This window comes from Rhagoletis zephyria, unplaced genomic scaffold (genome assembly GCF_001687245.7).
Source record: "Rhagoletis zephyria isolate East Lansing unplaced genomic scaffold, Rhagoletis_zephyria_1.1 Rzeph_scaffold_00312, whole genome shotgun sequence".
Classification (NCBI taxonomy): Eukaryota; Metazoa; Arthropoda; class Insecta; order Diptera; family Tephritidae; genus Rhagoletis; species Rhagoletis zephyria.
The window spans coordinates 145,444-158,117 of record NW_016157396.1 but is presented as its reverse complement, the minus strand read 5'-3'; the positions used below and the strand labels follow the sequence as shown (position 1 = coordinate 158,117).

The 12,674-nt window shown below is 40.6% G+C and overlaps 1 protein-coding gene across 4 annotated transcripts in view; it reads left to right on the top strand.

Moving 5' to 3' along the window:
* Cdep (Chondrocyte-derived ezrin-like domain containing protein) overlaps positions 1 to 12,674 on the top strand; it is a 306,470-nt gene that overhangs the window by 155,042 nt on the left and 138,754 nt on the right. For all 4 annotated transcript variants that reach the window (XM_017610410.1, XM_017610411.1, XM_017610408.1 and 1 more), the window contains 2 exons: positions 2,409 to 2,515; positions 2,713 to 2,828. In XM_017610410.1, the coding sequence (XP_017465899.1) occupies positions 2,409 to 2,515; positions 2,713 to 2,828 (223 nt within the window). The remainder of the gene's footprint in view (positions 1 to 2,408; positions 2,516 to 2,712; positions 2,829 to 12,674) is intronic.

The following is a 12,674-nucleotide window of genomic DNA, read 5'->3' as shown; positions in this document are numbered from 1 at the left end:
TCCCTGCTGAAGTCTAGAAAAAAGAAGTCTGATGAGGAGATGTGGTGATCTCCGAAATAGTGCTATAACTTCTACCGCTTAGACTTTGTTGCTTTTTCAATTTTTCCTATTAAACAATCGTGGTACAAAGCTCAATAAAAGTATTAAAAATAAAATGTTAACAGGCCACAATAACATTGACAAACTATTTTATTTTTTATGAATAAGGCCATAAGTAAATCAGAAAGACATGGAAATTCAAAGTTATCGCTAGTACTACGCGGTAAAAATGAAAAAGGGATTTTCTAAAAAAAAATTCGTGATGGAATTTTTAAATTACTTTTGTTCCTAGCTTAGTACCTAATACGTACTCAAATTGGTAATTAGTTTTTTAAGAGTCAAGTAATCACAGGCTGTGGAATTAAAAACATTTCCTGCCAAATCCGTTCTTAAATTATTTGAAAGTATACCTATGAATTTTGCCAGATTGACCTGTTTATACTTATTTACATATTATTGAAAATATTCACCTGTACTATTATTACATGCAACAAAAAGTCAATCTTTTTTATCAAAAAAGCTATTGGCGCTTTTTGCTAAGTGCTTCGGTCGAGCATTTGCATTTGCTAAGTGCTTCGGTCGAGCTTCTCCTACGATTTGTGGTGTGCGCTTTGATGTTGTCACAAATAGAACGACCTCCATATTTTCGCCGCTTTTGAACGGCAAATGGTTTTTATGAGAAGCTTGTTCAGGGTCATTTCCTGTCGAGTGGCGACCCTTATTAAAAAAATCTGCAAGGTTTCACCTAAATGGCAAACTTTTTAATTAGTCTCTAAAAAAAATTAATTTTAGTATAATAAAGTGCAAGATTGAAGTTGCTAAAAATTGCGTTGAGTTTTGGCAGTTTTTTTCTTTTACATTGTAAAGCAGTTCCTTCCATATTAAGATATTTTTCGAACATATTTTAAGAGATTTCTGCAACCTTCCGGAGCGCTGCCAGCTTTTCTTTTTATCACATCACGAAGTAGCGAACAAATTGTGGCACGTTCCAGAAACAGCTAATTGGGATTTGCCGACTTTGACAATTCTCAAGTAAAAGTAAACAACGCCTCAGAAAACTTAGATGTCCTTAATTTTGCTAATACTTTCACAAAAATCCAAATATTCATCATTGACAGAATATCAAAGAACGCGATGTAAAAAAATATTATTTGTTCATGACTAAATGGGTAGAAGAAAAAGAATGAGATATTTAAAGCTGTGGAAATAGAATTTTTTAGTACATTTTTTTTAGTTACAAAAAAAAACGCATATCGTTACCTTAATGTAGAATGGCCCCATCTAACATTTTTGTTTCTTTAAAGAGTAGTTATAAATTTTTATACAAACTAATCTTTTGTTCATTGCACTGGTATCTAATAAACAGGGCCGAAGAAAATAAGCACGATAAGTAAATATGCTTGCAAATATGCTCGCAAAAAAAAAAAAAAATCAGTACAGTTTAATGCTTGGTTTTTTATTCAGTTTATTTCAAGGATTGAAAAATTCTAATGGACATACANTTTCAAGGATTGAAAAGTTCTAATGGACATACAAGCGTTGCTTGATATTCTCAAATAATGAAGATCTGCGTTGGTCTTTTAATTTTTTTTTTAATATTCGTTATTCTCCATTTGAGATAAATTATGTAAATCTCTTCAATAACACCAATGCCTTCCCGTAGAGACGAAGCATTGGTTTTAAATTTTTGTATCAAAGCAGAAATGCAATTGAAGTTACGGCTTTTCAACAGAAATATTTGCCCGTTCCATTATTTCGTAAGGAAAAAGGGAGACAGCAGGCTGTAAAATATCAGATGCCAAATCTCCTTGGACACTACTATTCACACACACGAAATAATAGAAATGTATTTCTTGACCTTTTACTTAAAAAGTCTGGACTTAGCTTTATACATTGGAATAAGCAAAATAAGCAATTTCTAGCAAAAGCTTAAACTTTTCGGCCCCGCTAACAAACATAGAAACTAATTTCTTGGTGTAGTAGTTGATTTTATATTATATATTAAGGTAACGATGTACTTCAGTATAACTTCTACTTCAGTGCTCGTATGTATCCTAATTTTCTTGCACATACTGTTCCGTCCACTTATTTAAAACCATAGAATTATTTTTTTTCATACTCCCATTTGGTATTTAATTCTTAATAAGTTGGTATTTCAATTGTTTTTCTGAAAAATTAATACTCTTTGTAGAGTTTTCTTTAAAATAGAGAACATGATAAAAATTTCGTTACTAACACTAAAATCATACAAGTTAAAATTCTACAAATCATTGAATCTTGAACTAAATAAGAAGTGAATTAAATCTGCAGAATATAAACGAGCATGCAAATAAAAAAGTGGTATCCTCTTGTCTTTTCTTTTGCTGCAGGTCACAGTCATTCCGGCAAGGGCCATTGAATGCTAGTAGTCGAAGTCAGTCGCATACGTATGTGAATTCCAGCATTTCAGCCAATCCCCTTCTCCCAATTGACACTGGTTTGTATTGTTTTAAATTCATACGTTTTTATTTTCAATTTATTTAAGTTTTTATTTTGATTCGTCTGAAATGTATGAATTGGCAATGTAAAATTATTTTGCTAAAAAAAAAATGTTAAAAGCTCATTTGCCCTATAACAAATGACTAATTTGACTGTTTGTTATTATTTTGTTTGTCACTGATTTGCTTACTAAAGCGGACTGGGATTATCGCAATCAATGCATCGACTCGACGACGCTTTCTCTGACGAAGAAGGCAGCGGATACCTTGGATCGCCGACAAGACAATCCTACAGACCACACGCGTTCTCAAGTGAGTACAACATTTTGCATTAACCGTTGATATTAAGCCTCATTGCGAGTGTCGTGCCGACTGCAAGTCGTTTTTCGAGAGTCAAGTCGTATAGAAAATTGCATTGCATTGCCTAAAATTTCGAGCCGACAAGTGTATTAAAACAGACAGCATTGGATAGTTTTCGAGGATTTTCGTCGTTTACTTATTTCTGTAAGACATTAGGCAATGCCAATATCGTCTAGTCATACAATTTAGTTTAGTTTACGACTTACGCAATGAGGCTGATTAACATAAGCGCATAATGCTCAATCAATAAAGTACATAGGGCTTTTTGCAATACGGGTAACTGTATTTTAAATAGCTATTTATTTTTTTTTAATCTGTATATATGTATATATACTTAAAACTCTTCTATATCACAGCGCACGGCAGTGCGCGCTAGTGACGAAAGCAGCCACACAAGTATGTTGAAATGACTAACTTATATATGCACGAGATTTGAAGGTTTTTATCTAGACGCCCAATCGACATGTTTGAGGTATCGTTGGAAAGGTCTTGCAGAGTGTGTCCTGAACGTTTTCACTTTTCATACACGATTATCCGAATTCTAAAGTGTTGCGAAGCAAAAAACGTTTTTTCGATTCGTATGCCTTTGCGGGCGTGGCTAGTACCTGAAATTAAAAAAAGGCAATTTTTTTAAACTATTACTGAGGCCGCGCTNCGTTTTCACTTTTCATACACGATTATCCGAATTCTAAAGTGTTGCGAAGCAAAACACGTTTTTTCGATTCGTATGCCTTTGCGGGCGTGGCTAGTGCCTGAAATTAAAAAAAGGCAATTTTTTTAAACTATTACTGAGGCCGCGCTACTCATTCCATACCATTGATGTGGATATCAGTAGAAAGGTCTTAAGACAAGCTATCTAACGGCGTCTTTTTCGTTTATAAAATATGAATATGTCATAATGTTATCGCCTGGAAACTAAAAACCGCTTGAGCAACTCAACACAAACACAACCGCACCACAACACAGACACAACAGACCACACCACAGATGCAACTGCACCACCACCCACACGCCACCGCCAATAACTTCTAGTTCCTTCGACAATCTGCACGGTATGCCAGTCCAGGATATTCCGTAATGTGACATCAGTCAAGTGCGACATCTGCCTTGGCTGGTGTCACTTTAGGGCAGATTTCGCACCACGCGAGATTGGACGAGTGACTATAAGGGTCCATGTGTGCAACAACCTCAGCAGCAGCAAGCACAGCATGTGGCGGCACGGCAACACACATCACTAACACCCCACATTCCAATAAGTCTCCCTAGGCACACGAAGATTTTACAATTCAACTGTAACGGACTTCAAAGCAAGATCGAGGAGATAACCGTCTTCATGCGTCGGCACGGAATATTAATAGCTGCGGTCCAATAGACGAAGGATACAACGTGCACCGTCGAGATCGCGAGTGAGATAATGGTGGAGGCCTAGCGTTCATCACGCACCACACCGTGTAGTATCCTCTTATCGAAGCAGACATCGACCGCAGGGATACCATCCTAGAATGTCATGGTATTGCTATCCGGTCAGGCGATGTCGAGCTCGAAATATTTAACGTATATATACCCCCTGCCACCAGCTGCCCGGCAGGATATCACCCTGATATAGGTGCGCTCCTCAGAGGTGAAAACCGTATGGTGGTGATTTCAATGCGCACCACGATCTTTGACATTCAAGCATCTCAAACGATCGTAGGGGAATACAGTTGGCTGAGCAGATAGACGATTCGACATTCTTCACAATGAACGACGACGCACCTACCAGGATTATGGGCAGCTGCTGCAGTTCGCCAGACCTAACAATAGTCAGCGCTGGTCTGATCAACAGCGTATCATGGCGACCTATGCTGACTTTAGCATCAGACCATCTTCCTATAATCATCTCGATTGATAAAACAGCCGACTTTGCTTCCGCGGATCACCGGACCTATGTCAACTTTTCTAAAGCTGATTGGAAAGGCTTTGCGGATATTACTGAAAGCGCCTTCGCTACACTACCCATACCAACCGACGTTCGCGTAGGACGTAAGCTTCGCAGGGTTGTCACTGCTGATGCAGCCCGCTTCATCCCAGCGGGATTCATCTCGGACCCTCGTCCGAATTTTCCTGCAGAAGCGGCTGTCCTAGCCGATGAGCGCGACAACCTTCGTCAGGCCGATCCCGGAAATCCCCGCATTAGGGATCTCAACTCGGAGATTCGGCAACTTGTGAACGTACATAAGCGGAAGAAATGGGATGAGCATCTGAAGACCTGCAACTTCGCATCTGGTGTGAGTAAGCTTTGGTTAACCGTGAGGTCATTGTCCAACCCGATGAAGCGTGACGACAGAGTTGAAATAGACTTCGGTGAACACACTTCTTCCTACCCGGAGCGATGCGCGAGCTATTTTAGCCGGCAGTTCATCCTGCATCCTCCGGTGGATAAAGCCAAGCGTCGAGTGACCAGAAGGCTGCACAGTACAACAACAGCACTTAAGACCATAAATATCCAGATAACTCGTGGCCTAAACCAAAAGCGCCCCTGTGAGGCGTTCGACACTGTCAGCCATTCAACGCTACTAGAAGACATAGAGGCCTCCTCTCTCCCACAGGGAATCAAACGGTGGTCGGCGAATTATCTGAGTGGTCGTCACTCGTCAGTAACTTTTAGAGATAAATCGAGCAAACAAGGAAAATTAAACAGGGGGTCCCTCAGGGTGGTGTCCTTTCCCAATTACTTTTTAACTTTTACATTTCAAAGCTCCCTCAACCACCAGAGGGAGTCTCGATTGTCTCTTATACTGACGATTGCTCGATCATGATGTCCAAGAATGGAATTAATGACTTGTGCTCCAAAATAAACGGTTATCTCGCGGAGCTTTCTCGCTTCATTACTGCTCGGAGACTAACCCTCTCCCCTACAAATCCTCAGCCACACTTTTTACCACCTGGACGAAGGAGGTCAGACTCCAACTGGGAATTCACGTCGATGATACACCAATTCCGACGGTGAACAACCCGAAGATACTCGGAGTAACATTTGATAGTCTGCTCTCCCTCTCGGCGCATACAACCGCAATTATCAACAAAGTAAAAAGCCGCAACAAGGTCCTCAAGTCGCTAGCCGGCAGCACCTGGGGCAAAAGCAAAGAAACGTTGCTGGCATCGCCATTGCAGAACACGGAACTTAGGACAGCGACAGGATGCCTCCTGATGTCGCCGCAATACCACCTACACGAGGAGGCCCACATGCTCCCAGTTAAGGAGCATAACATAATGCTCTGCAGGCAGTTCCTGGTTGGGGCCACAGATGTGGCCATCCAAACAGGCATTTCCTTGCAGAAGAGCCATCGCCCATGCATGTCAGGAGGCATCTCTACGAACTGGCGGACGAAGTCCAGAGGTTCATCAAACAACCTCTGGACCCGACAGCCAGATACAGACAGAGAGGCAGTCTCGAGTTATGTAGACTCCCGACCTGTGAATGCCGTTCGGGGCACACAACCACCAGACGTGGACGACGCAGAACTACGTCTGCCTCTGGAGACTCGGACCATAATAGCCCAACTACGCTCTGGTTATGCAGCAGGTTGAACTCATACCTGAGCAGATTAAGCAAAGATATTCCAAATGAATGCCCGGCATGCGGAGAGTCGCCCCATGACTCACAGCATCTCTTCGCATTGCCCTGTACCTATGGACAGACCCCGTCGAGGCTGCACGCTTCCTAGGGCTTCCGTTAGTGGAGCTTGACGACAACGATTGAGGGACTAACCGATCTGGGGGGTGGTTGTACCTTTGCATGATAATCAGGACTGTTTCTCCCCATTTCAAAAGTTTTCGATTACATGCTCAGGTAGACTTAATGATATAATTGAACCAATAATTGGTGCCACGCCCAATTCTTAAGGTTCTATAGCATTCTTATTTATTGTTAAAAAATTGTTATAACTATTAACTTGGAGTAAGTTAGCATCCTCAGTTATTGAAATATCGGACTTTTCGTATGTCTTAAATTTACCGTTATACTGGAGGCGGGCGTAATTTAAGTCCGATTTGAATAATTTTTAACGAATTGCTTTTGCCTACCAAGTGAACCGAGTTTGGTGTAAATTGATAAATCGGTTACCGGGATACACATATGTGGTCATAATGGTGACACGCCCAATATCCAAAAATTTCTAATTTTCTCCTAAGTGGTTATTGCAATCATCGATTTTAGAGGAATTAGCTTTAATAGTTACTGATTAATGCAGTTTTCGTGTTTCTGTAAATTACCGTTATATGGTTGGTGGGCGTGGTCATNTCGTCTGCCTCTGGAGACTCGGACCATAATAGCCCAACTACGCTCTGGTTACGCAGCAGGTTGAACTCATACCTGAGCAGATTAAGCAAAGATATTCCAAATGAATGCCCGGCATGCGGAGAGTCGCCCCATGACTCACAGCATCTCTTCGCATTGCCCTGTACCTATGGACAGACCCCGTCGAGGCTGCACGCTTCCTAGGGCTTCCGTTAGTGGAGCTTGACGACAACGATTGAGGGACTAACCGATCTGGGGGGTGGTTGTACCTTTGCATGATAATCAGGACTGTTTCTCCCCATTTCAAAAGTTTTCGATTACATGCTCAGGTAGACTTAATGATATAATTGAACCAATAATTGGTGCCACGCCCAATTCTTAAAGTTCTATAGCATTCTTATTTATTGTTAAAAAATTGTTATAACTATTAACTTGGAGTAAGTTAGCATCCTCAGTTATTGAAATATCGGACTTTTCGTATGTCTTAAATTTACCGTTATACTGGAGGCGGGCGTAATTTAAGTCCGATTTGAATAATTTTTAACGAATTGCTTTTGCCTACCAAGTGAACCGAGTTTGGTGTAAATTGATAAATCGGTTACCGGGATACACATATGTGGTCATAATGGTGACACGCCCAATATCCAAAAATTTCTAATTTTCTCCTAAGTGGTTATTGCAATCATCGATTTTAGAGGAATTAGCTTTAATAGTTACTGATTAATGAAGTTTTCGTGTTTCTGTAAATTACCGTTATATGGTTGGTGGGCGTGGTCATTGCCCGATTTCAAAGATTTTCAACAGATTGCTTAGTAGATCCTAGGCAAGACTCCGGGTTTGAGAAGGTTTGTGAAGCGGCTACTGAAAAACAGCATTTCATCATAAGTGGGAGGAGTCACGCCCAGTTTTAAAAAATTCAAAATAGTATTAATTTTTACCAAAATTTTACTTCACATATTAATTTTCGACAATTTCCATCTAATATTTACTGAAATATCGTAGTTCTTCCATTTTTCGAAAATGCCTTTATATGGGAAGTGGGCGTGGTCACATTCCGATTTCGCCCATTTTCAATACCAACCTACCTTGGATAAAGGGAAACCTATATACCAAATTTCGTTGGGATATCTCAATTTTTGCTCGAGTTATCGTTAACACGGACGGACGGACAGACATACATGGCTTAATCGACTTCTCTATTCATTCTGAGCATTTATGTATGTATACATTTGTCTATATCATCTCGATTCGTTTTGGATGTTGCAAACAACCCTTATGTGAACAAAGTCAATTTATCCTTGTGCACAAGTGCGCTCGGGTATAAAAAGGCGAGTGCAGCACCGTATTCGTGATAGAATTTAAACTTCTTAAAAAAACACAAGTGTGCAGCGTAGAGAATGAGACGAATACAGATGCTTATTGTATCTAATGTTGGTACGAAGTTGCTACGTTTTTATAATTTTTCACATTTAATCTCTTTTTTAACCGACTTCACAAAAAGGAGAAAGTTATCGATTCGTCGGAATATATACATTGTAACGAATCGTTTTTTTTTTTGGTTGTTGCCCCGCGGCTTCTTCTACAATGCTGGGATATACTCGCCGTGCCCAGGGTTCGTTACAATAAATTTGTAGGCTTCGGGGCTCTGGTAAATCGTACTTTATTAGATTATTCCCTTACTTACTATCAAACATATAACAAAATAACAATTGGAAATATCGGTAGCGTCACTTGCAGTGGCTGGGTCAAGGTTTCCGTATCCCGTTACTGGTCCGTTACGTCGTGGTGGCGTGACTTTGCTGTTGCTCTGCCGCATTCTGGGCGGGCGCGTCGCTAGCGACGCTGGTGGACGGCGTTCTGTGGCGCTAGTAGCGACGCTCTACTGAAACTGCTGGGCCGCTCTTTGATAACGGCGGTGAGCGGCGTTCTGGTGCCGTTGGTGCGTAGTGTTCTGGCCGCGCCTGTAAACGGCGCTCTGGCGTCGCTGGTGAGTGGCGCTCTGGTGACGTTGACAAGTGGGGCTCTGTTCGCGCCGGAGACTAGCGCTCTAGTCCCGCCAATGAATGGCACTCTGATGACGTCGGTAAGTGGCGCTTTAATGAGCGCTGTTGCTGGCGCTCTGCTAACAACGGTGAGTAGCCCTCTAGTAGGCGCGGTTGACGTCCCTCTGCTAACNGCTCTGATGACGTCGGTAAGTGGCGCTTTAATGAGCGCTGTTGCTGGCGCTCTGCTGACAACGGTGAGTAGCCCTCTAGTAGGCGCGGTTGACGTCCCTCTGCTAACGGCTGTGCTGACTGCGGGTGTCACCCGTACGCGGCTTCACGGTAGGCTGTGGTGAGTGCTGATCGAAGTTCGGGGAAGGAAATATAAATCGTCAACTCCCCCTCGCCTAAGATACGCTGTCACGGCCCTCTACTTCCGAAGAAGCGATGTCTTGTATATATCTATACACAAGCTATCTCGTTAGCGATGCAAACGATGCATCGATATTTTTGAAACATCGATAATATCGGTTCAAAATTCGATGTTTGCCGTCGATGTTTACAATTTCCTAAAATCGCTATATTGACGATACATCGATGCTAGTTTCAGCGATGTTTTAACATCGACTTTTGCTCCTAAAATTTTTTGACTGGCCATGAATTTTATTACTTATTCTTTTGAGGAACATTCACAAATTCCGAGTTTACTCTTATCTTTCGATATTAAAAATACTTAGTCATTAAAAAAGGACCGGGATCCCGTTGAAATTTCAACGAAATTGGGCCTTGGAAGTAACTACTGGAGGTAATTCTCTTAAAATAGATGAATACAATAACCACTTATCAAAAAATTAGAATATTATAAATTTTTGGATAATGGGTGTAGCGCCGCCCACTGATGGCCACAAATGTGTATCTCGGTAACCGATTTATCAATTTCAACCAAACTTGGTGCACTTAATAACCTTGGTACGGAAAGACAATTTGTTGAAAATTATTCAAATGGGACTGAAATTACACCCGCTTCCCGTATAACGGCAAATTTCAGAAATACGAAAACTGCGATATTTCAGTAACTGAGGACGCTAATTTACTCCAAGTTAAAAGTTATTATTATCTCCTAACAATAAATAACTGCTTTAGACTTTTAGGAATTGGGAGTAGCACCGCCCACTTTATAACTACAAAGGTGTACATCGGTAACCGCTTAATCGATTTGTACCTAACTAGGTTCAATTATATCATTAAGTCTAACTCTGCATATTATAGAAAACGGTTGAAATCGATTAAACACCCCTATTTATCATGCAAAGTTGGTTCAGAGATAGTTGAACGGCCCGAACTTAACCTTCTTTACTTGTTACGGTTCGAAAAGTGTTTCAAGGCCCCGCCAAGCGTGCGGGTATTGGCTATTTATCTATACTTTTTATTAAAGAGAAGTCCCTTCTTTTTATAACAGATGATCTCACGAACGGCTGTACCGTTTTTTGCACTTTTGGACACCTACTATACACACTCTATAAGTCACTTATCATGCCTGTGCTCTGGTGCATGGCGCGGAGGCATGGACAATGAAAACATCTGATGAAGCGGCCGTTGGAGTTTTCAAGAGAAAGATTCTGCGAAAGATTTACGGATCTTTACGCGTTGGCGATGGCGAATACCGCGGACGATGAGCGGTATGAGCTTTACAACGATATAAACATAGAGCAGCGAATTAAAACTCAGCGGCTCGCTGGCTTGGCCTTGCGGCTCGAATGGACAGAAACGTTCCTGCTCTGAAAGTATTCAGCGCGGGCCGCGATGCTGGTAACAGAGAAAGAGGAATGCCCCCGCAACGTTGGAAAGACCAAGTGGAGAAGGACTTGGTTTCACTTGGAATTTCCAACGTTGGAAAGACCAAGTGGAGAAGGACTTGGTTTCACTTGGAATTTCCAATTTTTGTCAGTTGGCACAGAAGAGAAATGACTGGCGTGCTGTTTTGGACTCGGCCAAAATCTCCTAGACGGTTAAAGCGCCAAAAAAGAGGAAGAAGAGAGACACCTACTGCAGACTTTCCAAAGACTGTTATAGGCTGATAATAATTTAGATATATGAAGGAAGCATAGCATCTCCCATAGAAATTGAATTTTTCATACCACATATCTCTGGAAGTATTTGTAAGAGTCCTAAAACTTGGTATGGTAATATTTGAAATCAATCTCATACTCATGGAGAAAAGTGGGACTATTTGAAAAGGGGGCGTGGTGCCTTCCAAAACTATTGAAACTTTTACCTATTTGTAAATACATATGTATATAATTCTTCGGTACGTGCGTTTCTGAGTGAACTCCTCCTAAACGACCGAAACGATTTTAATGCAATTTTTTTATGTGTTTCAGTGGGTCCCTGTTTAGTTTAGGTTCACAACTTAAAACGTCAGGTGGCGGTGTAGTCGAGTTATTACTAAAAATCGTATTTATGATCCGATTTGGCTCATATTAAATGACAATGCTATTTCTAAAAATCGTCAAATAAAGTTATTCGGAGACACCAGGGATCAAAGTCATATTACCACTGTTGAATCAACCACTAAACAGAATAAAGACAGTTCTTGATGCATGCCTACAAATACAATTGTAAGATATTTATGGTATTTAGTCTGAAATAAGTCTATGTATTGGATATCTATGGATCAATGATACTCCGAAATTTTGAAATTGCCAACAACTAACCGGATCATTGTTGTCGCAAGAACTTCTTCACGGACATAAAGCTTTCGTTCGGTTATCTAAGACAGCAATGGAGGACGATCACCAAACGTGAACGTGAATTGTTGGACCAAATGTTTCAATAAAAAAATTATTTTGGGTGGGACGACAAAGTTCGCCGGGTCTGCACAATGGCTTTTTCAACCAAGTTATGGTTTTATTTTTTCATGGACAATAAGCCGATTTTAACAAATGTGATTCAAGTTGAGCATTTGAGNTAGTATATTCATATACATACACTAAGCCAAAAGCACAATGGCTTTTTCAACCAAGTTATGGTTTTATTTTTTGATGGACAATAAGCCGATTTTAACAAATGTGATTCAAGTTGAGCATTTGAGAACAAATTCGTATGTATGGCAGTGGCTGAACGAGCAGAGGTGCTTGCTGTTATTTATTTGTTGGCTTCAAGCAGTGCGAATGCCGTCAGCGCGATACATATATTTTATTTTTTCTGTATTTGGTTTTTCTTAATTACGAAAAAGTTGAACATTTGAAGACACATTTATAAAGCGGCTGTAGCTGAGTGTGTAGAGATGCTTGCTGTTATTTGATAATCGCGTTAGAGGCAACATGTTAAAATAATAATAAAAAAAAAGGCGTGAGTACTGGGTACTCATGAAATTTGATGTGTATACATATGCGAACGGCAAAGCATAAAAGTACGTTTACATATAAATATAATCTCAATCAAAGCTCGCTAGCTGTCAAATTGGTTGTGCTTGTTATTCACACAACTCGAGGAAAAGTTAAACTTCTTCTCTGTGCCACCGTGGTCACTTTTTTT